The 26,657-nt window shown below is 40.3% G+C and overlaps 1 protein-coding gene across 2 annotated transcripts; it reads left to right on the top strand.

Moving 5' to 3' along the window:
* Positions 1-41: 41 nt before the first annotated feature.
* Positions 42-26,657, top strand: PARP3 (poly(ADP-ribose) polymerase family member 3). 2 transcript variants are annotated; one of them, XM_039342631.1, is made up of 12 exons: positions 42-584; positions 668-750; positions 12,124-12,350; positions 13,394-13,519; positions 17,243-17,434; positions 20,599-20,734; positions 21,093-21,319; positions 22,765-22,932; positions 23,133-23,219; positions 24,287-24,464; positions 25,886-26,032; positions 26,129-26,657. In XM_039342631.1, exons 3-12 carry the CDS (start codon positions 12,150-12,152, stop codon positions 26,296-26,298), a joined length of 1,632 nt encoding a protein of 543 aa, XP_039198565.1. In that variant the 5' UTR covers positions 42-584; positions 668-750; positions 12,124-12,149; the 3' UTR covers positions 26,299-26,657. The 2 variants fall into 2 exon arrangements, with proteins under 2 accessions (XP_039198565.1, XP_039198566.1); XM_039342632.1 differs by lacking the exon at positions 668-750.

Here is a 26,657-nt window from a genome sequence, read left to right as displayed (position 1 = left end):
AGCGGTTTACAGAGTCAGGATATTGGTAGTGGCTATTTCTTTATTAACTTGCCCACAAAATTACACAGGATAAAAGTGCATATCCGTTACATAAATCAGAAAAACGTTCGCGGACATCGGGTATATCCCGCTCGCACTGACTCCACGGTACTTAAAAAGTTTCCTCTTCGCTTTCTGGACGTGTAATAAAACGCGAATAAGCCTCAGATTTCACGAAGCATCATGACCGGTTTCTCTGCGTTAAACCGAACGGAGGCAATGGAAGCAGGAGAAGGATGTTGTCCTTATCACCGCGGACCTGCCTCCGCGACTGATCCCTCCCGCGTTCCGGCCCGGGGTAGTTCAGCGCTGCCTCGGCGGCCAGCGGATCGGAGAGGGCCGGGCTGACACTCTTCCCCAGAGAGGCGTATTGCTGCGCTGTCGAGGGCTGAACTCGCCCATCAGGAGAAGCAGGAAGCGAAGCAGCGGCACTCCCTGACGACCTCTGACTTGTCCAGGCTTGTTTTGCTGCCTGTCCGGTGCCGGCGTTTGGCTTCTCCGGGGGGTGCTTCCGGGCAACGAGGAGAACCTCCCCGCCTCCTCGGGTGAGTTTGTACTTCAAGCAAGAGAAGGTGGGCTTTAAAAATGGACCGCACTTTAACTTTCTTTTGATGCTTTGTTTCCAAAGGAGGAAACCGTGAAAGATGAACCCCAGCTGCCCTGATTTGTTATTCTGGGATGAACTTGTCAATGAAGCGATGTTAAAACAAGGTCAGCCTTGACAGAAGTCACCATTCAAAACGGGATTTGATGTTGCTCCTGGTATTAGGGAATGGGGAGCAGTGCTTTTTTTCTCATAGAACCTCCAGAACGGAGTTCTGGCACCTTTTTTGGGTGGAACCTTGTAGAGTAGGCAAGGCGGGTTGTATGACCTGTGTGAGTTCCGGCATCTTTTTTTTTTTTTAAAGAAAAAAAGGACTGATGGGGAGTATTCCTACTACTAAACCTAACTCTGAAAGGCTTAGAAGCCCCTGCAGTAACTTTTAGAGAAAATACACTTCAGTCTGGTTTATAAATGATTGCTTACCTAATTGTGTATGACAATCTTGATGCCTTCTCCAGCTGCATACTACTACAGTTCCCATCCTCCTTGGCCAGTCTTTCATAGTAGCAGAAAATCACAGGAACTAAAAGTTAATCCACAGAATGATGAGCTGTCTGCTAAAACAAAGCAAGGTTATGACATATATTTGAAAGGAGACTAGGAAGCCTGTAATTGTGGAGTTTGTCTGGCAAGAAGAATGATTATTCACAGGGAATATAGTAAAGCTTGTAATAATTCTGAGTGGTTAGAAAGGTGATAAAACTAACAAAGAGTTAGGCATCTTGCATAGTTCATCTAGAAGTTAGGAATAGAGATGGCCTGGAGCAAATAAAATGAGTTCTAAATAACTCCTGAAGCATTCATTAGCCAAGGCTTGAGAATAGGGATGGCTAGACCAATAGAATAATTTTAGATCATTACTATAATACTAATACTAATACTACTACTACTACTAATAATAATAAAGTTGGAAGGGATCTTTGAGGTCATCAAGTCCAACCCCCTGCTCAGGCAGGTAATCCTATACCATTTCAAACAAATGGCTGTCCAGTCTCTTCTTAAAAACTTCCAGTGTTGAAGCATTCACCACTTCTGGAGGCAGGTTGTTCCACTGGTTAATTGTTCTAACTGTCAGGAAGTTTCTCCTTAGTTCTAGGTTGCTTCTCTCCTTGATTAGTTTCCATCTGTTGCTTCTTGTCCTGCCTTCAGGTGCTTTGGAAAATAGCTTGACTCCCTCTTCTTTGTGGCAGCCCCTGAGATATTGGAACACTGCTATCCTGTCCCCCCTCATCCTTCTGTTCGCCAAACTAGACGTACCCAATTTCAGCAACCATTTCTTGTATGTTTTAGCCTCCAGTCCCCTGATCATCTTTGTTGTTCTTCTCTGTATTCCTTCTAGAGTCTCAACATCTTTTTTACATCATCATGGTGACCAAAACTGGATGTAGTATTCCAAGTGTGGCCTTATCAAGGCATTGTAAAGTGGTATTAATACTGCACGTGATCTTGATTCTATCCTTCTGTTAATGCAGCCTAGCACTGTGTTGACTTTTTTGGCAGCTGCAGCACACTGTTGGCTCATATTTAAATGATTGTCCACTAGGACTCTGAGATCCCTCTCACAGTTACTACTGTTGAGCAAGTACTATACCTGTACATTTGGTTTTTCTTGCCTAAATGTAGAACCTTACTTTTTTCACCATTGAATTTCATTTTGTTAGATAGCACCCCATGTTCAAGTCTCTCCACATCCTCCTGTATCCTAAGTCTGTCTTCTGGAGTGTTCGCTATTCCTGCCAGCTTGGTCTGGTCTGCAAATTTGATGAGTTCCCATCTATCCCCTCATCCAAATCATTGATGAAGATGTTGAAGAGCACTGGGCCCAGAACAGCCCTGGGGCACCACACTACACACTTCCCTCCATGTAGATGTGGTTCCATTGAGGACCATACGCTGAGTGCGGCCGGTCAGCCAGCTACGGATCCATCTGGTGGTGATGCTGTTTACCCCACATTTTTCTATCTTGTCAAGTAGTACGTTGTGATCTACTTTATCAAATGCCTTACTGATGTCCAAGTAAATTATATCCACAGCATTCCTCTGGTCCACTAATTTTCTCACTTGGTCAAAGAATGCAATAAGATTTGTCTGGCATGATTTGTTTTTGACAAACTCATGTTGGCTTTTAGTAATGACTTTGTTTGCCTCTAGGTGTTTGCTGATTCATTGTTTGATTATCTTTTCCAGAATCTTCCCAGGTATTGAGGTCAGGCTGATGGGTCTGTAATTTCCTAGATCCATTTTTTTTTCATTTTTGAAGATGAGAACTATATCAGCTCTTTTCTAGTCCTCTGATAGTTCCCCAGTGCTCCAGGATCTTTGAAAAATATAGTTCAGTGGTTCTGAGATCACATCTGCCAGTTTCTTGAGAACCTTGGGGCGTAATCCATCTGGTCCTGGTGATTTGAACTCGTCTAGGCTGGACACTTACCATTTTCTTGCCTAGCTTAACTTGTGTTTCTATACTGTTTTTATGGCACTATTTTTGATAGGTTGGTCTGTTTTTTCCCTTTGTGTAAAGACAGATGCGAAAAACAAGTTAAATAGTTCTGCTTTCTCCCTGTTGCTTGTCACCTTCTTGCCACTTTCACCAACTAATGGGCCAATCATTTCCTTCACTTTTTTCTTTTTTACATGTTGAAAGAAGCTTTTTTTTATTATTTTTAACTTTGGTCTCAAGCCTTAGTTCATTTTGTGCCTTAGCTTTCCTCACTTCATCTTTGCAGGCTCGGGCTATTTGCTGATATTCTGACTTAGTTATGTGTCCCTCTTTCCACTTTCTATACTTGTCCTTTTTATTTTTCAGTTTATCAGAGAGTTCTTTATGCAGCCATGCTGATTTCTTTTGAGAGCTGTTATTTTTCCTCTTTGTTGGTATTGTGCTTGACTGGGCTTTTATTATCTCACTTTTCAAAATTTCCCAAGCCTCTTGAGTTGTTTTCCCTTCGAGATTCTCATCCATGGAATCCTTCCCAAGCCCTCTCTAAGTTTATTGAAATTAGCTCTCTTGAAGTCCAAGACTCTAGTTTGACTCTAGTTCTATTGTTTGTGCTTCCATAATGTTGAATTCCAATATTGCATGATCACTTCTCCCAAGGTTCCTATAGCTTCAACACCTTCTATCATTTCATCTCTGTTAGTGAGCATTAGATCCAAAATGGCTAATCCCCTAAGTTCCCTTCTCTACTTTTTGGGAGACAAAAGTTGTCTGCTAGGTTTGTCAGGAATCTGTTTGATCTTCCACTTGGTGCAGAGTTTGTTTCCCAGTTGATGTCAGGGTAGTTAAAGTCCCCCATTACTATTGTGATGTGCTTCCTACATACCTTAGATAGCTGACTAGCAAAAAGTTCATCTATTTCCTCTGTTTGGTTGGATGGCCTATAGTATACACCTATGGCATTGTCATTTTCCCCCCTTTTATATTGACCCAAATGCATTCAAGACAGTTTTCATCATTGTTGTGCTCTATTTCTGTAGAGATGTAGTTATTTCTTATATAGAGAGCAACTCCACTCCTCTTTTATTTGGTCTGTTTCTTTTAAATAATTTAAATCCCTCTAGCTGTGTGTTCCATTTGTGGGTTTCACCCCACCATGTTTACGTAATGGCAACAATATCATATTTGCCCTCATTAACCTGAATTTCTAGTTCATCCTGTTTGCTGTTCATACCCTGTGCATTGGTGTATAAACATTTAAGTCCTTTATGACTGACCCTGTGTTTACTTTCTACATAACCTGCGTGGTGCCTGAGTTCCCCTATTGTCTTACCACCTATTTGGTTTGTGCACTTTGTGTGGCACTCACTATTAAAAGCTTGATTTTGCTTGACAGCAAGGTTGATATTCTTGTCCATACATACATCTATGTTACATGCACTGATAGCCCTATAATTTTTAGATTGCTGGGGACAGGGATGTTCTTTATCAATTACCTCACTGTTCCCACTGTTTAGTTTAAATATTCCTCCAGAAAATCTGTGAATTTATAGCCGAGTAACTCAGTCCCTTTCTTTGATGGATGCAAACCATCTCTTTTGTACATTTTTTCATTGGAATGAAAATGTTTAATTAGATATTTTTTTATATATCCCACCTTATCTCATCTTCTGTTTTAGTAAAGATGTATAAACCTTTCTTAATTCTGTGGTTTGAGGTTCCTTGGCATTTTGGCCAGGACCCCAGTTGTCACCAAGAAAACAATTGGTAACACACTACGCCATGAAAGACTGAAATCCTGTAGCACCTGCAAGGTCCCCCTGCTCAAGAAAGCACATGTACAGGCCCGTCTGAAGTTTGCCAATGAACATCTGAATGATTCAGAGGAGAACTCGGTGAAAGTGTTGTGGTCAGATGAAACCAAAATCGAGCTCTTTGGCTTCAACTCAACTCACTCTGTTAGGAGGAGGAGGAATGCTGCCTGTGACCCCAAAAACACCATCCCCACCATCAAACATGGAGGTGGAAACATTATGCTTTGTGGGTATTTTTCTGCTAAGGCAACAGGACAACTTTACTGCATCAGAGGAACGATGGACTGGGCTATGTACCATCAAATCTTGGATGAGAACCTCCTTCCCTCAGCCAAGGTGTTGAAAATGGGTTGTGGATGGGTATTCCAGCAGGACAATGACCCAAAACACATGGCCAAAGCAACAAAGGAGTGGCTCAAGAAGAAGCACATTAAGGTGCTGGAGTGGCCTAGCAGTCTCCAGACCTTAATCCCATAGAAAATCTGTGGAGGGTGCTGAAGGTTTGAGCTGCCAAATGTCAGTCTCGAAACCTTAATGACTTGGAGAGGATCTGCAAACAGCAGTGGGACAAAATCCCTCCTGAGATGTGTACAAACCTGGTGGTCAAGTACAAGAAACGTCTGACCTCTTTGATTGGTAACAAGAGTTTTGCCAACTACTAAGTCTTATTTTGTGAAGGGGTCAAATACTTATTTTCCTCATTAAAATGCAAAGCAATTTATAACTTTTTTGAAATACAATTTTCTGCATTTTTTGTTATTCTAATTGTTAAAATAAATCTACCATTAAAATTATAGACTGATCATTTCTTTGTCAGTGGGCAAATGTACAAAATCAGCAGGGGAGCAAATAATTTTTTCCCCTCGATGTAAATATAAATTAATAAATTCACCCTTTGCAAACCACTCGGTGTCATTGGTGAATAAGCAGTCTTAAACTATAAAACATTAGAAAATAAATAATATTTGAATGATTTTAACATTACAAGATTCAGGTATCATTTAATACTAAAGTACGTGGAAAAAGTAAATACATTATTTCAATACATATTTGGGAGCTCAGAATTAACTATGTCCATACATATTATAGGTAAGCATAAGGAGCTGCTATTTCTTTTAGAGAGGTCTTATTTGTCAGTCATTTTAGCATGCTAAACTTTTGCAGAAATGTAAGACATGGCAAAAGAGGAAAGATTTAAGATTAAAATAGCTCTCTGAGAGTATTTTAAATATGAGATAATGTCTCTCTCATGATCTCATCCTGGCCATGATTTTGGTGGCAGTTTTTTCCAAGGCAGTTGTAGGGAATCTTGGTTTGGGTTTAATGTTTCATAGGCTTTGCATGTGTGTTTTGTCCTTTTGATGAAAACTTTTTAAGTGTAATTCATTTATATAGTAATTTGCACCTTCATGTTTCTTGTGAGTGTAGTTTTTACTACACTACTATAGTTGTAATTGTATGTGTCTTGAATGATGTTTTAGCCATTTCATAATAAGGGCAGACATATTATAGGATGCCACATTCAGTATAGAACTGAGGCAGGATGAGAAGCAACAGATGGAAACTGATCAAGGAGAGAAGCAACCTAGAACTAAGGAGAAACTTCCTGACAGAACAATTAACCAGTGGAACAACCTGCCTCCAGAAGCAGTGAATGCTCCAACATTGGAGGTTTTTAAGAAGAGACTGGACAGCCATTTATCCGAAATGGTATAGGGTTTCCTGCCTGAGCAGGGGGTTGGACTAGATGACCTCCAAGGTCCCTTCCAACTTTATTATTATTATTATTATTATTATTACTACTACTACTACTATTAACTTCTAGGATACTTTCTGGATCAGGTGAAATAAAGTTTGTCTTTCCCTAAACGCATCTCCAACACATTCCTATATTGCATATGCATTTAAGTTTGTGTTGTATGGCTACAAAAAACACCCCTCTTGTTGACTAAAATTGAAATTTGTATGTTTGTGCATGGTTAAAAAATTGCAACGAAGACTTCCATGGAAGTTAAATTTGTAACTCAGAACTATATATTTCATATTTTGCCTACCACTTTGGATATGCCTTTTAATTAGCTTTCTCCTTGCCAATTCCTAAGAATGAGCAAGGCAATCCTAGTGGTATTATGATGGTCACTTAATTGAGTAGCCTTAAATGCTTTGTTGAAAATGAGAGTAATTCAGAACTATGTTTATTAACGTTGGGAAGCAATGAGAAAAATTTATGATTCTGTTTATGGGATTCCCATGAATATCTGCTTAATGAGAAAACTGAATTCCAAATACCCTGAGGCTGATCTGATAAAATTTCCAAACTAATAAAGTTGTGAAGGCTTGCAGAAACATTTTGTAATAGAAAGATAGGAAGATCTGCCCAAGGAGTACAATTATAGAAAGTCTGGTTGGAGGTGAAAATTTACAATTATTCATAATCTAAGGACAAAGTTGTGACTAAGCTAAGAAACTCTTTGTGAATTATCTATTCCTGCTTGCCCATGGTATGGTTTTGTGGCTTCAGTTGCAATTAGGCTGCATTTTTAAATGAAAACTGGCTCCTTTGGGGAATCTGTCAAACTACATGTACATACACACCTGTGATTGACTGAAACCAAATAGTCAAACAAAACAATTAGAATTGGAAAGGGGAAGATTAGAATTGTAACTTTCAAGTATGTTTTCAAAGGCAAAACCTTTCTACAGCTTCCCTTTAATGATTAGTAATAAAGATTCCTTGGAAAAACACAACCTACAAAGAATTTTTTTTTCTTAGAGTCACTGTATGTGCTGCTGTTCACAGGATTTATTTGGTTTTTCAGCACATCACATTTACACTTTTAGCTTACACTCTGATAGTCTCCTGTTTCTCACTAAGATTTACAAATATATGTGCAAGGAAAAAATGAAATTTGAATCATAAAGAGCCGAGGTGGCGCAGCAGTTAGAGTGCAGTACTGAAGGCCACTTTAGCTGACTGTGTTCAGCAGGTCAGCGGTTCAAATCTCACCGGCTCAAGGTTGACTCAGCCTTCCATCCTTCCGGGGTAGGTAAAATGAGGACCCAGATTGTTGGGGGCAATGTAAATATATATATATATATATATATATATTATATATATATATAATATATATATATATATATATGTTTTCTGAGGTTTTCGCGGGTGTTTGTATGTAGGTCTTTGGTTGTTCGGGTTTTCTCCCGCGTAAAATTGGAAGTGTCTTGGCGACGTTTCGACGAAGTCCCATTCGTCATCTTCAGGCTGGTGTTTTCAGCTTCGTGCTTTGAGCAGCAATGTGTGGTCTTAGCTGTTTCTTCCTTTTAACTGCCAGTGGGGGTATGAACTGATTGGGTGGGAGCTTGGCTGTGTTCTGATTGGGTGGAGGTGTGTTCTGATTGGTTAGGGGCGTGGCTGACACACCATCTACCAGAAGAAAACACACACAAACCGCTATCTGCACGCTCTCTCACACCACCACCCAGCACAGATCAACTCTGTAGCCAAGACACTCATCTCCAGAACAAAACGCTTAGCTGACGAACAACACCTAAAAACTGAACTACACACTCTCACCAATGTACTAACATCCAATGGATTCCAAAGAAATAAGATTACAAACCTAATCCAAAAAGAAACCCCCACTAAAATCCAAGACGAAGAACAAGAAAACGGCAAAGCCCTCCTCCCATACATAAAAGGCACCACAGACAGAATCAGTAAGATCCTCCATAAACACAACATCAAAACAGCATTCTGCACAAACAGAAAAATATCCACCATCCTTAGAAACCCCAAAGATAAAATTGAATTAGAAAATCAAGGAGTATACGAAATCCCATGCACCACTTGTCCCACCACATACATCGGACAAACCAACAGAAGAATAAGTGCACGCATTGAAGAACATAAGAACTCAGTCAAAAAAGAGGAACCAACATCTTCCCTGGTCCAACACCTTAAAGCCACAGGACATGAAATTGACTTTAAAAATACCAGAACCATTGCCAAAAGTGAACATTTTAATAACAGAATAATCAGAGAAGCCATCGAGATAGAAAAACGCCCACACAGCATGAACAAGCGAGATGATACCTCCCGCCTACCAGCCATTTGGAAACCCGCCCTTATTGACAAACGACTCCCTAATACAAAAAATGATACCAGACCCACACTCACAAAAACCACACAGGATGTCACCACCACACATCCACGCAAAACGCAAACCCAAAGCCACACCGATGATGAGGCACGACCACAAACCAGAAGCCAGACCAGAGCTGCATCATTAGCCACTTTAAAGCCCTCCAATCCATACACGAAGCAAACTGACACCCTCCATGAAATGAGGCACGACCACAAACGCGAAGCCAAAAAATAGCAAGGCAGCCCAAAATCTTAAACCCCTCTGCAACTCAGACTAACCTGAGCACAACCAAACATAACACTCCCCCAGCCAATCAGAGCACAGCCAACCCCCCAGCCAATCAGAGCACAGCCAACCCCCCAGCCAATCAGAGCACAGCCAAGCCCCTAACCAATCAGAACACACCTCCACCCAATCAGAACACAGCCAAGCTCCCACCCAATCAGTTCATACCCCCACTGGCAGTTAAAAGGAAGAAACAGCTAAGACCACACATTGCTGCTCGAAGCACGAAGCTGAAAACACCAGCCTGAAGATGACGAATGGGACTTCGTCGAAACGTCGCCAAGACACTTCCAATTTTACGCGGGAGAAAACCCGAACAACCAAAGACCTACATATATATATATATATATATATATATATATATATATATATATATGTAGGTCTTTGGTTGTTCGGGTTTTCTCCCACGTAAAATTGGAAGTGTCTTGGCGACGTTTCGACGAAGTCCCATTCGTCATCTTCAGGCTGGTGCTTTCAGCTTCGTGCCTCGAGCAGCAGTGTGTGGTCTTGGCTGTTTCTTCCTTTTAACTGCCAGTGGAGGTATGAACTGATTGGGTGGGAGCTTGGCTGTGTTCTGATTGGGTGGAGGTGTGTTCTGATTGGTTAGGGGCTTGGCTGTGCTCTGATTGGCTGGGGGGTTGGCTGTGCTCTGATTGGCTGGGGGGTTGGCTGTGCTCTGATTGGCTGGGGGAGTGTTCTGTTTGGTTGTGCTCAGGTTAGTCTGAATTGCAGAGGGGTTTAAGATTTTGGGTTGCCTTGCTATTTTTTGGCTTCGCGTTCGTGGTCGTGCCTCCTCTTCATATATATATATATATATATATATATATATATATATATATATATATTCATTACAAATGCACATACAGTTTTGGTTAGAAATATGCTTGGTTGTGTGAAAACCAGTGCTGAAGAAAAAGGATGCCACAATGCAAGGCATTTAACTAAACAAGATAGACTTGTTATTTTGCCAACCCCGTTATAAAGAGTTTCTAACATGCACCTAACAAATAATTTGTGTGTGATTCATTGAATATAACAAGTCCTAGTTTGTTTTTCTATTAATATAACTTTAATGACAAAGATAGACATTTATATGCAATTAATTTATATGCACGCATTGAAGAACATAAGAACTCAGTCAAAAAAGAGGAACCAACATCTTCCCTGGTCCAACACCTTAAAGCTACAGGACATGAAATTGACTTTAAAAATACCAGAACCATTGCCAAAAGTGAACATTTTAATAACAGAATAATCAGAGAAGCCATCGAGATAGAAAAACGCCCACACAGCATGAACAAGCGAGATGATACCTCCCGCCTACCAGCCATTTGGAAACCCGCCCTCATTGACAAACGACTCCCTAACACAAAAAATGATACCAGACCCACACTCACAAAAACCACACAGGATGTCACCACCAAACATCCACGCAAAAAACAAACCCAAAGCCACACTGACTATGAGGCACGACCACAAACCAGAAGCCAGACCACAGCTGCATCATTAGCCACTTTAAACCCCCCCAATCCATACATGAAGCAAACTGACACCCTCCATGAAGAGGAAGCACGACCACGAACGCGAAGCCAAGGAATGGCAGGGCAGCCCAAAATCTTGAATCCCTCTGCAACTCAGACTAACCTGAGCACAACCAAACAGAACACTCCCCCAGCCAATCAGAGCACAGCCAACCCCCAGCCAATCAGAGCACAGCCAACCCCCCAGCCAATCAGAGCACAGCCAAGCCCCTAACCAATCAGAACACACCTCCACCCAATCAGAACACAGCCAAGCTCCCACCCAATCAGTTCATACCTCCACTGGCAGTTAAAAGGAAGAAACAGCCAAGACCACACACTGCTGCTCGAGGCACGAAGCTGAAAGCACCAGCCTGAAGATGACGAATGGGACTTCGTCGAAACGTCGCCAAGACACTTCCAATTTTACGTGGGAGAAAACCCGAACAACCAAAGACCTACATACAAACACCCGCGAAAACCTCAGAAAATAATATATATATATATATATATATATATATATATATATATATATATATATATATATATATATACATACACATACATACATACATTGCTTACTGGTGTACACCGCTTAGAGAGTGCTTGCACTTAAAGCGGTATATAAGTCTCATAAATAAATAAATAAATAAAATAATGTTGTATAAGCCAAGACAGAAAGCATATCACTGCCATGGCATTGGCTTCTACAGACTGCTGGGTGCTGCTTAGCACTAATCTCCAAAGTAACTTGAACTGTTAAAACAGAACAATTAAAACATCAGTGATTCTTCCAAATTTTAATGAGATTTTGCCAATATAGTTGCCAAAAGGTTCAGCATCATTTCCAGTATTTTTTTTAATCAATTAACCAACCAGCAGAATGATCACTTTTGGGTATTTTTCCCCAGATCTGTCTTTGTCCTGGAATTTTGTGTTTATTTTGCTACTAACATAAGATTTTAGCTGGCAGGGTTTTCCTTTCCCATTTAATTAAATAATTAAGTCTCTGTCTTTGGATACATAGAACTGAAAATGAGTATGAAGTAGTGGTTAAAATGCTAGACTCAGAGTGGGGCTAAAGCTATCAACTGACCAGCACGATTGGAGCAGAATAGTAGATTGGGGTGCATAATCTTCAATGAAGAGGCCTTAATTCTGCAGTAATTAATATGAACTGGTAACAATAAAGATGATGCCAGGAATTGATTTGTTTATTGGGGCAATGCCCACAGTACCCCGAGGAAGTAAATCTCAATACCAGTTTTATTTTTTTCAGGTAACAGTTAAGATTGGACAGGAACCATGCCTCCAAAGCGTAAAGCAGCTGCCCAAACTCGGGTTGCCATCAAGGGCAAGAAGATTAAAAAGGAACCAGAGGTGAAACCTGAACCAGAGGAAGACAATTTCCAGTCCACCGTGGCAGCACTGAAAGCAGCTCCCAAGGAGAAGTCCAAGGCCAAAATTGATACTGCCTGTCAGCTGAGTCATGACGACAGTGCCCAGGTGAGAGTAAAGAGCCATGGTGGCACAGTGGTTAGAGTACAGTATTACAGGCTAATTCTGCTGACTGCCAGCAGTTCGATTCTAAATGGCTCAAGGTTGATTCAGCTTTCCTTTCTTCTGAGGTGGGTAAAATGAGGAGCCAGATGTTGGGGGCAATATGCTGACTCTGTAAACCGCTTAGGGAGGGCTGTAAGACATTGTGAAGTGGTATATAAGTGCCATGGCTATTGTTAAATGATCACCTGTATCTGGCTTACAACAGGGGTATTCCCTTCCAGATGTTTTGGACTGTAAGTGGGCTAAGTTACTTAGGAATGCTATGAGATAAGACCTCTCCCCCAATACATTTGGATGGCACTAGCAGAAGAAAAATAGGAATCTGTATGTACCCTGCTTCTTCAGGTTTCCTCTGCATAGTAGAATTTTTGCTTTTTCTTTGCATGTCTATTCAAAACACATAGTCGGTCTGGGAGGAGAAGAAAATTACTTGGCCAGAAATCTGTTTTTTCCATGATGAAGTCTCATTAGCTAATAGTTTTTTCTTGGCAGAGGGATGCATTGTATTTAAATCCAATCAAATCTTTATGATGGTCTCAAACTAGCATACTGCATTGTATTTCATTCTTTAGAATGTTCTTCACCAGACCAAGCCAAACAGAAATCTTGTTAGCTGAAGGTGCCTCTTTGGGAGTAATGGGTGGAATGTAAATCAAATTCGAACCTGAATGCATGTCTGTCATAGGTTCTGGACTCCATTACTTGCTGAACAAATAAAATGCAGGATACAATACTACTTGGCACAGGTCCCTATAACACATTATGAACTTTGCCTCATTTTCATAATGCTCCTGATGCTGTGTCATTATTCCCTTCCCATTATTTCAATGCAGGTGTAGTTTGAAATATAAGGATGGCCCTGAGCCAAATAGATAAAGGCTCAAAATCAAAGCCCCAAACTACAATTTGGCAGAGGATTATGGGTGTTTTGGAAGCAGCTTATTCATATTCCCTGTGTCCCATTGCTTCCTCTTTTATCACTTTAGATTTACCAGGACTATGACTGTATGCTGAATCAAACCAACATTGGCCATAACAACAACAAGTTCTACATCATCCAGCTGATAGAGCAAAATGGGAACTACAGTTGCTGGAACCGCTGGGGCCGTGTGGTAAGTCTCGCAATCACAATTTGTCTCCATAAATGGAACAGTTCAGGTCTAATGGGGACATGGTAGGTAGCTTCTTCCTAAGATGGCTTTTGCATTATTAGCCTCATTATGCCCAATGATTGCAGAACAAGGCATGTACTTACTAAAACCTCAATCATAAAATATACCTTAGTTGAACAACTGTGTTTCCCAAATGACAATTTGCTTTGCTGAATGTAGTACTAATTGCTGCTATGTATCAAGAAAGGAAGGCGTTTCCTTGTAACGTGCAGTACTTTGACAGGAGGAGACATACAATCTTGGTCTCCAGATGGATATGCAGTCTTGGTCTCTTAGCATTATGAGTCAAAAGTCATTACATAACAATTCCATCTTCCTTTCCTTAATGGATTTTCTGTTTCCAAGCAAACAGAAAAAGAAATGACAAGAAAACATGGAAGGATTACAAGTGGAAGATTGATGGTGCTTCTCCCCCCCTCCCCCATAAAATCTGCTGAACAATAAAAATCTCATCTGGAAGGATTATGGACAGACATTTCAGATAGTATGCAAACCTTGGTTGTTATTCATAACATTTCATTTCAGAGAAGAAAAATTAAATGCTTTCTCTTTTGTGTAGCTTTTCTGTGAAAATACAAAATCAAACAAGTTAATTGCCTATGAAAGCAGCGGTTATGAGCTTGCAGCAAAAAAGTTAATGTAGAAAATTAGCTAATGCTTCTAATAGTGTATGCTTTACAGCAGAACACACATCATGTTGATTACATCTTTTTTAAAGTTAAACCATAGTTTGAAACTTAAGAAGGACCTTTCCCATGAGACCAAATCAAACATAAAATATTTATATAAATGTAAAAATGTTCTCCTTCTCTAGCAATCATTTCCTAAGTATGAAACAATTCTCCTGGAAGTTGTAAGGTATTCTAGTTTCACAAATTATGGTCTAACCCAGGGGTAGGCAACCTCGCCTCTTTTATGACTCAGGAATTCTGGGAGTTGAAGTCCATGAGTCATAAAAGAGCCGAGGTTACCTACCCCTGGTCTAACCTAAAGCAAAATTTATTATAACAGATTTTTTAAAAAAGAGTAAAAAACAAGCTAGATGAGAGCTAGTAAGTTAAAATTCAATCTTGATAAGATGGAGATACATTAATATGTTGTCTTAAGCTATGGTTTGTTTCAGCTATTATTACATAAGTTGTAGTGGCTCAGTTTATGCATAATGCCAGGTTGGTTTATAACTCCTTCGTGCATACTCACATTTCTGACTTAGCGTGATGTGTGAGCCATGCTGCTGTTTATGAGTGGTTCATTGGTTTTAATAAAAAAGTAGGGTTTCACACTGTTCTTGAAGGAGATCCATTCTCTCCAGGATCAGAAATATAGCATGGGAATGCTCTGGAACTGATCATTCTCACAGTGGCTCAAATATGCTATGCATGGGCAGAAATAACAGACCTGCAGCTATTATTGGCTATTTGGTGAGTTCCTCTTTAGCGGTATCACTATTTGAAAATGCATGAGATGTTTCAGTTTATTCAAAACAATGTAGCTTGATGGGCTTGGCCATTACAATCCATAGCAATCTTTTGTCATCCATGCGGGTTAGCAGTTAATTTCTTGGTCCAGTTCAAATTTAACTACAAAATCTCTAACCTGTTTTCTGAAAAAGCATGTCTTTACTGAGAATCCCCAGCTGGGATCCTGCAATTCATTCACTAAGATCCATAATTAGATACATAAGTAGAATTAAACCCACCAGGTATTCATAGAGATGGGTTCCTCCGGTCTGGAAAGACAAAATATAGGAAGCAAACAAAAAGAGATAATCTGGGGCTCTTCCCATAGCCCAGGGGTAGGCAACCTTGGCTCTTGTATGACTCGTGGACTTCAACTCCCAGAATTCCTGAGCATAGCTGGCTCAGGAATTCTGGGAGTTGAAGTCCACGAGTCATAAAAGAGACAAGGTTGCCTACCCCTGCCATAGCCCCTTCTCACACAATTCATATCCTTGAGTCAGAAGAAAAATATGTGAGAGTAATTTGTGCTGTCCCGGTACTTGAGCTCTATTCTGCTTTAGTGACAAGACTTTGGATTAATACTGTGTTTAATGCAGGACAAGTTAAGTCAGTGGTTGGTAAATTTCCCCTCCTAACCAGTGTCCCCTGACCTGCCCATGTAAGAAACAACCAGCAAGTGCTTCCTTTTAACATATTATGGGATGGATTTGGATAACTATGGGCAGATGCCTTTCAAATCGACTGGGTGACAGATCTTGGAAGCTATCTGTGCAATGTCCTGTCGTTTGGGCTATTTCTGAACATAGCATCCTTGCGGAAAAACATTAAGCCCATGTTCAGAAGTAGCCCAAATGAAAATGTCAATCAGGTAAGTGAAGAGTATTAGGTGAGCTGAAAATACTATGTTCTACCAACCTGTCAGTTTGAATTCATGTTTAGTTATTTTTCAGCAGATTGCTGGATGTACATCCAAAAATAGACTGAGTGACAGGTCACTTGTGCATTAAAGGGGAACATTGAGCTATCCACCACTTCACCCTGCATCCCTCCACTGCACCTGTGACCTGTCACTAAAAGAAGAATTCTTACCAATTTCACCTAGCTACTATACATCTCAAATCCATGAGATTGACAGTGAGTTGCTATAGCTAGTATCATATGGAAATAGCCTACACAAATGAAAATGCAGCTACAGTATATGAGAACTCTTTTCAGAAGAAGCAGTAGACAACTTGACAGCAACATGCAGCTGTACATTCTGTTTTTATTTCCCAATTTAAATGGGTTTAGTTGTAATTATCTAGTGCTCTTTCAAAAGACCAAGTTTTCTTGGCAAGCTTTTGGAAGCAGTTTGCCTCTTTCCTAGGGTTGATTGAAAGTGACTGACCCAAGGTCACCTAGATAGCTTGGTACCTAAGCAGGACTAGAACTCACAGTCTCCTGGTTTCTAGCCTGGTGCTTTAACCACTAGACTGGCTCTTGACTGCTTATCTACTAATAGCTTAATTGAGTTGGAAGCCCTTTGTATTTTAATTCACAGGAGGGTCTTATATTCAAATTGCTACTGTTTGACGTCATCTCTGAAAGCCATCTCTCTTGATCTCTTGGAGGAGCTCAGATTATACTTCTCATCTAGGCCTACTTATCTAAGAGCCTGATTTTTTTTTCCTAATTCAGTCTGAGATTGCAGCTAGTAACTATACAGTTGCCTTCTTTTCCTCCAAAGTTCATTGTATATAAGGCTGTAATTTTCCAGAATATCTTAGCCGAAAATCTCTGCTTGAAAAGAGTTGATTTCTATCAGCACTGATCATAATATCTCGTGTGTGTCTGTCTGTGTGAATTTGAAAAAGAAAAAGGGTTATTATAGGCCTTGGTACATTTATTTATTTTGATATTCAGTGAAATGGAAGAGGGGATAGTGAAAAAGTCAGTACTAAGCTGGAGAGAGTGAATGAATATGAAATGAAGGCAAGCCTTCAAATGTTGAGGCTAGAAAAGCTATGTTATCAAGTAAGCCTGGTTCCATTCTATAAAATTCTAATTGTGGTTAAAGTTCAGGTATATTCAAAACTGGGAAATAATGTAAGACCTGGCAGATGATGCCATCATAGCTAAAAAAATTTTTTTTTAAAAAGATCAGTAAATGTTGGAAATACTTTCCTGATAATTTAAGACCAATAAATGTTCTATGATTTTCCAGGGGGAAGTAGGGCAATCTAAACTCAGCGGCTGTCCAACCTTGGAAACTGCCATAAATGCTTTTGAGAAGAAATTTCAAGAGAAAACAAAGAATAAATGGGCTAATCGAGAGAATTTTATTGCTCAAGCTGGCAAGTACACCCTCATTGAAGTGCAACATGAAGATAAAGAAGAACAAGAGGTAACAGTAAAGGTAAGTGTTTAAAGAAAATATTTTAGTAGCATACATTAGGAAGTAAGTGGATCTGGAAGTACAGATAGATTTCTGGATGATTTTCTGTAAAAATGAATTGAGATGAGAACCTTTGCTTAATGATAAAATAATCAGTTCAGCAATATTTTCTCAGAACATCTGTAGATTTCTAACAACTGTGTAGGTGCTATTGCAAAATGATCTCTGGTCTTCTTCCTGACAAAGTGCACAAGGACATCCCTTGGAACATTTCTTAATTTTTCAAAATGTGTATTAATTCTATAAACTTTATCAATCTCTGCTCAGTGTTAGCTGCCAGTTCAAAAAATTAGACAGAAACTTAACTATCTTTTGTCTAATATAGGTTGTTCTAAAATTACTATAAATCTAAACACGTTCTTTTTCTCTCAGTTCCAGTAATGTGAAGTTATCCAACTTTTCTCCATTTGTCTATTAATATTGCCTATCTTACTTTTCCCAAACTTCGCTTTGTCGGTAATATTAGATTGAGGATTAATAGTACAGATGTAATTGTACTTAAAGAAATTCCAACTAGAATACTACGTAAGAGAAAAGAATATTTTTTTCCCCTGACAAATCTAAACAGAAGAAAATTCCATTGAGATAGGATAAGTTGGGAGGGATGAATTCCACTTTTAAGCAGGAGATTCAGAGTAAACTCTGTGCCGAAACCTTTTTTTGGGGGGGGGGGGCATTAGGAGAAAGATATCAAATAATTGAGCTGCAAAATTTGAGAGAAGAATTTATTCAGCAGGATAGAAAAAAAGGAGTCTCTTTGTATATAAATCTTCAGTTAAAGTTAAAATATAAAACTAAATATAAAGTGTTATGCAAAATGCAGAATAGGATTGGGTTTACTAGATTTGAAATTGCATTTTACTGTTTATTATTTGATCTGGATGAAAGAATGGCTGTTTCTGAGAAACAAGAAACTTTATAGTTAGAAACTAGGAAATCTACTATCTAGAAGATTTAGAACTAGAAGATCACAACTTATGGTTTGGAATGCATGGCTATTTATGGTATGATAAAGTTAAAATTAATGTGGCTATCAAAAACATTTTTATTGAATTTGTCATATTGAGAATATGGAATAGATAAACCCAGGTTGTGCCCAAAAGCACCTTTAGAGATGCTCAAGAAACATATTATAAAAGAAAAACAGCAGATAGGCAAATGATTGATATAGTGGGAACTGTTGGAAAACCATCAAAAGTAATTCAAACTTAGATCATGAGAGAAATTAACAGCAGAAAGAGATAGTTGTCAATAGCTTTCCCATTTACTATTATCAGAAATATGTAAAATGGACAAAAAGACTGATGGCATGTAGCAAACTGAGACAGTATTTGAAGTACAATTGTGCATTGATAACGAACATCTAATTGATAAAATATATAAGCTTTTGTTAGAATTTGAAACAGGAAGATTTAAGAATGTATGATAAAGTTGGCTAAGAATTTGGTTATAATATATAGAAGGGTTAATGGGAAAATATGTGGTTAAAAGTATTGATGTTTGCATTGTGTTATGATCTGAAAGAGAATTTTTATAAAATGATATATTGTTGGTATATGACACCAGCGACATTATGTAGAATGTATAAAGCCACTTCAAATTCTTTTTTCTTCTTTACTTCATATTAGTTTGTATTTTCTTTTTAAAAAGTTTTAATTTATATATTAATTAATTAATTGTGTATGTATGTATGTATGTACATACATACCGTATTGCGGTGGTTCTCCTCCTACCTCTCTGACAGGTCGCAGTCGGTGTTGGCGGGTGGACAGAGATCGACCCCTAGGCGCCTCGATCATGGGGTGCCTCAGGGCTCGGTTCTGTCCCCCCTCCTTTTTAACATCTACATGAAACCGCTGGGTGAGATTATTCGGCGACACGGGGTGAGGTATCATCAGTACGCGGATGATACCCAATTATATATCTCCACCCCGTGACCTTTCAGTGAAGCAGTCGACGTGATGTGCCGGTGCCTGGAAGATGTGAGGGTCTGGATGGGGGCGAACAGGCTTAGACTCAACCCTGACAAGACCGAGTGGCTCTGGGTCTTGCCTCCCAAAGGCCAACTGGATGGTCCATCATTAGTCCTGGGGGGGGGGGCATATCAGTGCAGGCACGCAACTTGGGTGTCCTCCTGGACTCACAGCTAAATTTGGAACAACATCTATCGGCTGTGGCCAGGGGGACCTTTGCACAGGTTCGCCTAGTGCACCAGTTCCGGCCTTATTTGGACCGGGAGGCTTTACTCACAGTCACTCACTCACCCTTGTCACCTCAAGACTGGATTACTGTAACGCGCTCTACATGGGGCTACCCTTGAAGGGCGTTCGGAGGCTGCAGTTGGTTCAGAATGCAGCTGCGAGAGCGATTGTGGGCGCGCCAAGGTATGCCCACATGTCACCTATCCTCCGCGAGCTGCACTGGCTTCCTGTGGGTCTCTGGATGCAATTCAAGGTGTTGGTTATCACCTTTAAAGCCCTTCATGGCATAGGCCAGGTTACTTACAGGACCGCATTCTGCCGCACAGTTCCCAGAGATCGGTGAGGTCCCATAGATTGGGCCTCCTTCAGGTCCCATCGGCCAGACAATGTCGGCTGGCGGGCCCTCGGGAAAGGGCCTTTTCTGTGATGGCTCCGACCTGGTGGAATCAACTTCCCCCCGAGGTTCGAACTACTCCCACCCTGCCGGCCTTTAAGAAAGCTGTTAAAACTCTCCTGTTCCGGCAGGCCTGGGGCTGATGTCCCCGGGGGGGGGGCGGGATATGATTGGACTCGCGGTATGACTGTATTATTTTATTGTTTTATGATTGTTTTAACTCTGTACGCCGCCCTGAGTCCTTTGGGATTGGGCGGCATATAAATAAAATTAAATAAATAAATAAATTAAATAAATATATATGTATATGTATAATGTGGATGGAGGAAAAGTAGTCATTTGATAACTTGAGGCACGGTTGATGGAGTGAAAGAGAAACAATAGGAGTTTGACCAATGCAATTTTAATGCATATTTACTCAGAAAAAAATACTGTCTTATTATTCTGAGGAAAGCATGTATTGTAGTGTGCATATTAGAGGAACTGAATGACGTGAATTCAGACCCAAACTAATTCTTCTTGTCTTCAAGGTGGACGATGTGGATGGAATGAAGTCATTTAAACAAAAGATATTGCCTTGCACTTTGGACAAGCAAACCCAGAATCTTATGACACTCATATTCAGCAATGACATGTTTAAAGAAGCCATGCAGACCATGAATATAGGTAAATGGTTCAGGGGGCACTTTTCTGCAGCATGAAAGAAAACATTGCTTTCTTTTATGTACAGTTAACAGAGATTTTTTTCAGAATGGTTTTATCTTGGTTGGTCTAGTATCAAGCCAAGTCAATTAAAGTTAGGAAGCCTGAGGATTAAAGTGTTCAGATTTGTCTCTTGGCTTTCTTCACAAATGATAATCAATTTAGAAATCACTGGTAGTGCTCAGTATGAAAACCTTAAAGGACACAGGTTTAAATTGCCGATAGTATTCCAATTCTGGTGGCTTTAGCCACTGACTTGTAAATATCCTGGAAGTGTTAGATTGATCGGTATGGAAATTTCTTATGTCTGTTTCCCTGCCAGATGTGAAGAAGATGCCATTGGGAAAGCTGAGCAAACAGCAGATTGCCAAGGGCTTTGAAGCTTTGGAAGCTGTTGAAGAAGCTCTAAAGAAGCAACCACACTCCCAGAAGCAGCTGGAGGAACTTTCATCTCGCTTTTATACCATTATTCCCCACAACTTTGGTCGTAATCGCCCTCCATCCATCAATACACAAGAAGTTGTCCAAGCTAAGAAGGATATGCTCCTGGTAAGGAGTTCTCAGAAAGGATCAACTTTCACATTTTATCATGTTTTAAATCGTCATTACGGAAGATTTATATCCAAATTTTATGTGCGTAAGATGGGATACTAAATACTTTGATGACATGTCTTCAGTTTTGCGTTATCTTTATTAATCTCTCCTGGAAGCCATTGGTTGGCTTGGGATTCCTAAACTAGCTGACAAAATCAGAAAATTAAGTAACAAATGTGCTTCTTTGTGGCCGTAAACATTATATCCTGGAATTATGCTTTTAAAAAAGAGATGGGCAATCAATGGCCCATATTCAGTCTTTGAATTCCTTTGTGATTGCCCTCATGTTCCTCTAAAATCATGCAGATGAAATTCAATATAATACTCCAAATAAGGATAATATGATTTTCTGCCAATTTCTGATAATTTTCTAAAAAATATACTATTTTACTATAATTAAAGTAACTTCCTAATAAGACACCTAATACCAACTAAAGCACTCCCAAATTGAGAAAACAAGATGATGTTTTCTGACCCTGTCTTCTCCAAGGGCGACATCTCATTACCACCATGCTTCTGTAATTCTTAATTGTGAAACAAAAATCCCATTTTAAAAAAAGTTGGCTCCTAACCACAAGAGTTGTGCATTTTTTCTTTAAAGGATAAGAATTCAGTCATCCTATGAAATGCAGCTCTAGTATTTCACACTCTTCCATCTCATGCATCGTAGCCTATTTGTGTTCATATTAGCCCTAAAATTTAAAAAAGAAATATAATAAGTTGAATAAGATGAGCACTTCCTAGCAATTGTCCTTGGACATCTAGGTCAGTGGTAATAACATAGCTTGACGTGCTTAATAATGGAAGAGAAAGCTACTGTTATCGCTTGAAGTTTGTAGACACTTAAAACAAAACAGCCTGAACAAAAATGCCAACTGGGCTCTTGCACTTCTTAAATGATAAAACCACAGTTCGTAGTCCCCAGCTGGATGCTTAATTAATGAAATATTTTGCCATGAGGGCATAGATTATATATCTATACTTCTATAGTATAAAATTAAGATAATAGATGGTTACAAAATTGAACCAGGACTAAGAAATCCAAGTTGAAGTCTACTCAGAGGCATAAAACCTCACTAGCTCTTAGCCCAACCTGCCTGACAGAGAGATTGTGCTGAGGAAAATTTGAAGGAAGAAGTGCTATATACTGGAGAAAACATGGGATATAAATCTAGTAACTAAAACAACATGTTTGTTATTCTTCTTTTCAAGCCAGCAGATGCATACTAGTTCAATTCGTTGCTAGTAGCATGTTCCTAAATGTGTTTATTCCAAATAATTGCCCTTTTAATTTCAGTGGGGCTGGCTGTTCTGGAAATGCCCAAATGTAAGATTATTGCTTCCATGTGTATCTCATCTGCATCCCAGTGTTGGTGCTGATTGGTTTACTTTATTGGTAGGTGCTAGCAGATATTGAACTGGCCCAGAGTCTACAAGTCCAGAAGAAGGAGGAGGAGGAAGAGGAAGAGAAGGAAATGGTGAAAGAAGTTCTGCACCCGCTGGACAAGGATTATGGGCTTTTGAAGTGTGAGCTCACCTTGGTGGGTCAATCATCTGAGGACTATAAGGTAAGATGGCCCTACAAGCTGCTTCTTATTTGCTTTAAATATTGAGGTAGCACCAAGCAGCTGAGACTGGGCAATACAGGGTAAAGGATAACATATGGGATAGTCTCTTCCACAGCTAGAAATGTGGGTTAACTAATTCTCGTCTCAGTTCTTTGATGATCACTTTCTTTCTTCACTTTTCTTCCTCTCAACCCTACTAGCTGATTGAAACCTATGTGAAGAAGACAGGTTCCACTTCCCAAAAGCTTCGTATCATGAATATTTGGAAGGTGAACAGAGAGGGTGAGGTAAGGTCATAGAGGAATATCTCCTTCCCTGGTCTGCTCTAGGGCTGAGATTGGTTTCTACTTAAGATCATGTTGGCTGAAGGGAGCAGGCTATTCTGGCACATCTTAAAGGTTGGGGAAGATTGCCCATAGGAACATATAACATATAACACCAGAACTGATGTCTTAAAATTCTTAGGCCATATTCCTTTGATTCTGGTAACTCTGATTCTCAGAGCATGTGCCAATTGAGTCAGAAATATTTTTGAGATACCAAAAGAATGTTTGAGATCAAAAGCCCTGCAGTCCATTTGACTAGACCTACCTCCCGAGATATGGGGGCAGGTAGATGATAAAACCACTTTCGATTGTGAGACATCAAGACTTTAAAGAACCATAAGTATCCATTGGCAGAATAAAAACAAGGCCATTTACTACCTACTGCAGCTTTTTCCCGCAGTCACAGAAAACTTTATATATATATTTGTTTTCTGAGGTTTTCGCGGGTGTTTGTATGTAGGTCTTTGGTTGTTCGGGTTTTCTCCCGCGTAAAATTGGAAGTGTCTTGGCGACGTTTCGACGAAGTCCCATTCGTCATCTTCAGGCTGGTGTCTTCAGCTTCGTGCTTCGAGCAGCAATCCTTTTCTTCACATTCACATGACACCGCCTCTTCCCCAAACCGCGGCTGGAGAGAGAAAAGCAGGGCGCTGGTCTTCGCTTGAACGGCTGCCAGCGCCTCGCGCTCTCTTTGACGGCACCTCACGCCCAGCCTAAGAGAGGTCGCTGAAGCGGTGGCCGGCGATGACCTTCTCGCCCGGCGCTACTGAGGGGAGAAGGAAGAGGGCGGGAAGGCGGGTGAGGCTGCCTCAGAAAACAAATATATATATATATACACACACACACACACACACACACACACACATACATATACATAGGGGATAACCAGTCAGAGGTGCAGATGAGTCCGTACTTCAACAACATGATACAGGAAAGCCGTGTTTGGCTTTCTACCTTTCCTTTATTCAAATATGACTTGAGGAGGAACAAAAATGTTACTAGCTCAGTTCCCTGTTTCATTTCCTAAACAGAACCATCGTTTTAAGATTCACGATGACTTGGAAAATCGGCGTCTGCTCTGGCATGGGACCAATATAGCTGTTGTTGCTGCCATCCTGAAGACAGGCTTGCGCATCATGCCTCATTCTGGTGGCCGTGTTGGCAAGGGAATTTACTTTGCTTCTGAAAACAGTAAATCAGCAAGCTATGGTGAGACCACATTTATTATTATTCTACCATTTGCTGCTCTTCCATTGTTAGCAAACTCTCCTTGCTACTGCTTCCTATATCCTAAGAGTAACACAAGGGAGGCAGAGACAAGAGAGTCAGTTTGGTGTAGTGGTTAAACCAGGAGAGCTTTGAATTCTGGCCCTCTCTCTTCACACACATATACACCAACACCTCTCTCTCTCTCTCCCTCCCTCCCTCTCTCTCTCTCTCTCTCTCTCTGTATATACATACATACATACATACATACATACATGTTAACAATTACACTAAAAATATGATCCCTGGGTATATCCATATTTAAAACCAAACAAATAAATGTGAGCACCAGGGAGTGCTAAAAAAATTAATAAAATTTAGTAAAATGTCAATAAAATTACAATAAAACCAATAAAACGCCTAGCTTTTGTCAGCAACTGCTGACATCATCAGGGCTCAAAATGCCGGTCAGTAGGAGAGTCCTCTTTACAGATTGGCCAGAGTCTGCATCCAGCTCCTAGATCTTGTCATTGGGCCTGATGGAATATATATGTAGGTCTTTGGTTATTCGGGTTTTCTCCTGTGTAAAATTGGAAGTGTCTTAGCGACGTTTTGACAAAGTCCCATTCGTCATCTTCAGGCTGATGTTTTCAGCTTCGTGCTTCGGGGAGCAATGTGTGGTCTTAGCTGTTTCTTCCTTTTAACTGCCAGTGGGGGTATGAACTGATTGGGTGGGAGCTTGGCTGTGTTCTGATTGGGTGGAGGTGTGTTCTGATTGGTTAGGGGCTTGGCTGTGCTCTGATTGGCTGGGGGGTTGGCTGTGCTCTGATTGGCTGGGGGGTTGGCTGTGCTCTGATTGGCTGGGGGAGTGTTCTGTTTGGGTGGGGGCTTTGTTGTGTTCAGATTAAGGTATTTGAATCCCACCATTGCTCTAAATCCACCGGAGACTTGAAAGTATATCCTTCTAGGGCCATCTTTATGTGCTAATTATATTGGAAAACTGCAGTATTTAATAAACAGGTAGCATGCAGGGCATGCAAGCCAGCTGTCCTGTGACCAGCATTTCAACCTCTTATTATTTATACTACATCCACTCCACTCTTTCCCAAGTGGGAAAAGCCAGGGTGAATAAGATGTCCTCCCTAGGAGGCAGTGAGTATGCCTAGCATTTGAGGAGGTCAGGGGCTAAATGTGAAATGTCTCTGTAGAGCAAAGAATAACAAAGTAAAAATCTTAAACAGTATCTAACATGAATGAATGCGCTGTATTTGGAGGATCTTTGGCTGCAGGAAAATTTGGTCATGACCCCAGAATGCAATGGAAACCTGAATTTCAGTAATGTATGAGACTTAAACCCAAGTGGTAGGAAGCTCCCTTTTGGTATCTAATCAGATGAGCATCTGTCTTCCTTTTTCTCTCTGCAGTGGTCACTACCTCCAAACGGGAGGGAATTATGTTCCTGAACGAAGTGGCCCTGGGCAAGATATGTTACATCACTCAAGACAACTGTTCATTGTGCAAGGCCCAAGCGGGTTACGATAGTGTCCAGGCTTGTGGCCACACCGAACCTGGTAAGTTTAAAGACTTGCAGTTTAATAACTTGCAGCCTGATTAGCTCTTGCTAATCCTCTCAATTTCCTAATTTGCATTTGCTTTCATGTCCCCAGACCCTGCATGTGATAAAGAGCTTATCCTGGAAGGGAAAAAAGTGCTGATACCACAAGGAAAGCCCATTGTTATGACTAAGTACCAAAACAGCCACTTCAGCCAGAGTGAGTACTTAGTCTACCAAGAGAGTCAATGTTGCATCCGCTATCTGATCCAGCTCCATTTCTGAGGCTTTTCTTGGGCTATTTTTTCTGCTAGATTCCACTCATTTGCTGGCCCTCATCTTTTCAGTGCTAAGTGCCTGTCTTAAGTACCTACCTTGAGTTGGTCAGCTGTACTCCCCAGTTCTCCATCCAGAGTTCATTCAGTAATCATGGCTCCTAGTTCTGCAGAGTAGAGCGTAATGCAACTACCTTGTTTTGAATAGTATGCTGGCTTCCGTAACGCAGGACTTGATGATGCCCAGCAAAACAAAGATGAAATCATTGCCGGACTGCTGCTGTAAAGGGTATTGTGACAAGGGCTAATGACTTTTGGAAACCTTTTGGATTTGCATGGTCTGAAAATAAAAGAAACTATTAAATTGAA

The sequence above is a fragment of the Crotalus tigris genome, unplaced genomic scaffold (assembly GCF_016545835.1).
Source record: "Crotalus tigris isolate CLP2741 ecotype Arizona unplaced genomic scaffold, ASM1654583v1 scf7180000017800.2534000, whole genome shotgun sequence".
Classification (NCBI taxonomy): domain Eukaryota; kingdom Metazoa; phylum Chordata; class Lepidosauria; order Squamata; family Viperidae; genus Crotalus; species Crotalus tigris.
This window is presented reverse-complemented; position numbering and strand designations above follow the sequence as displayed.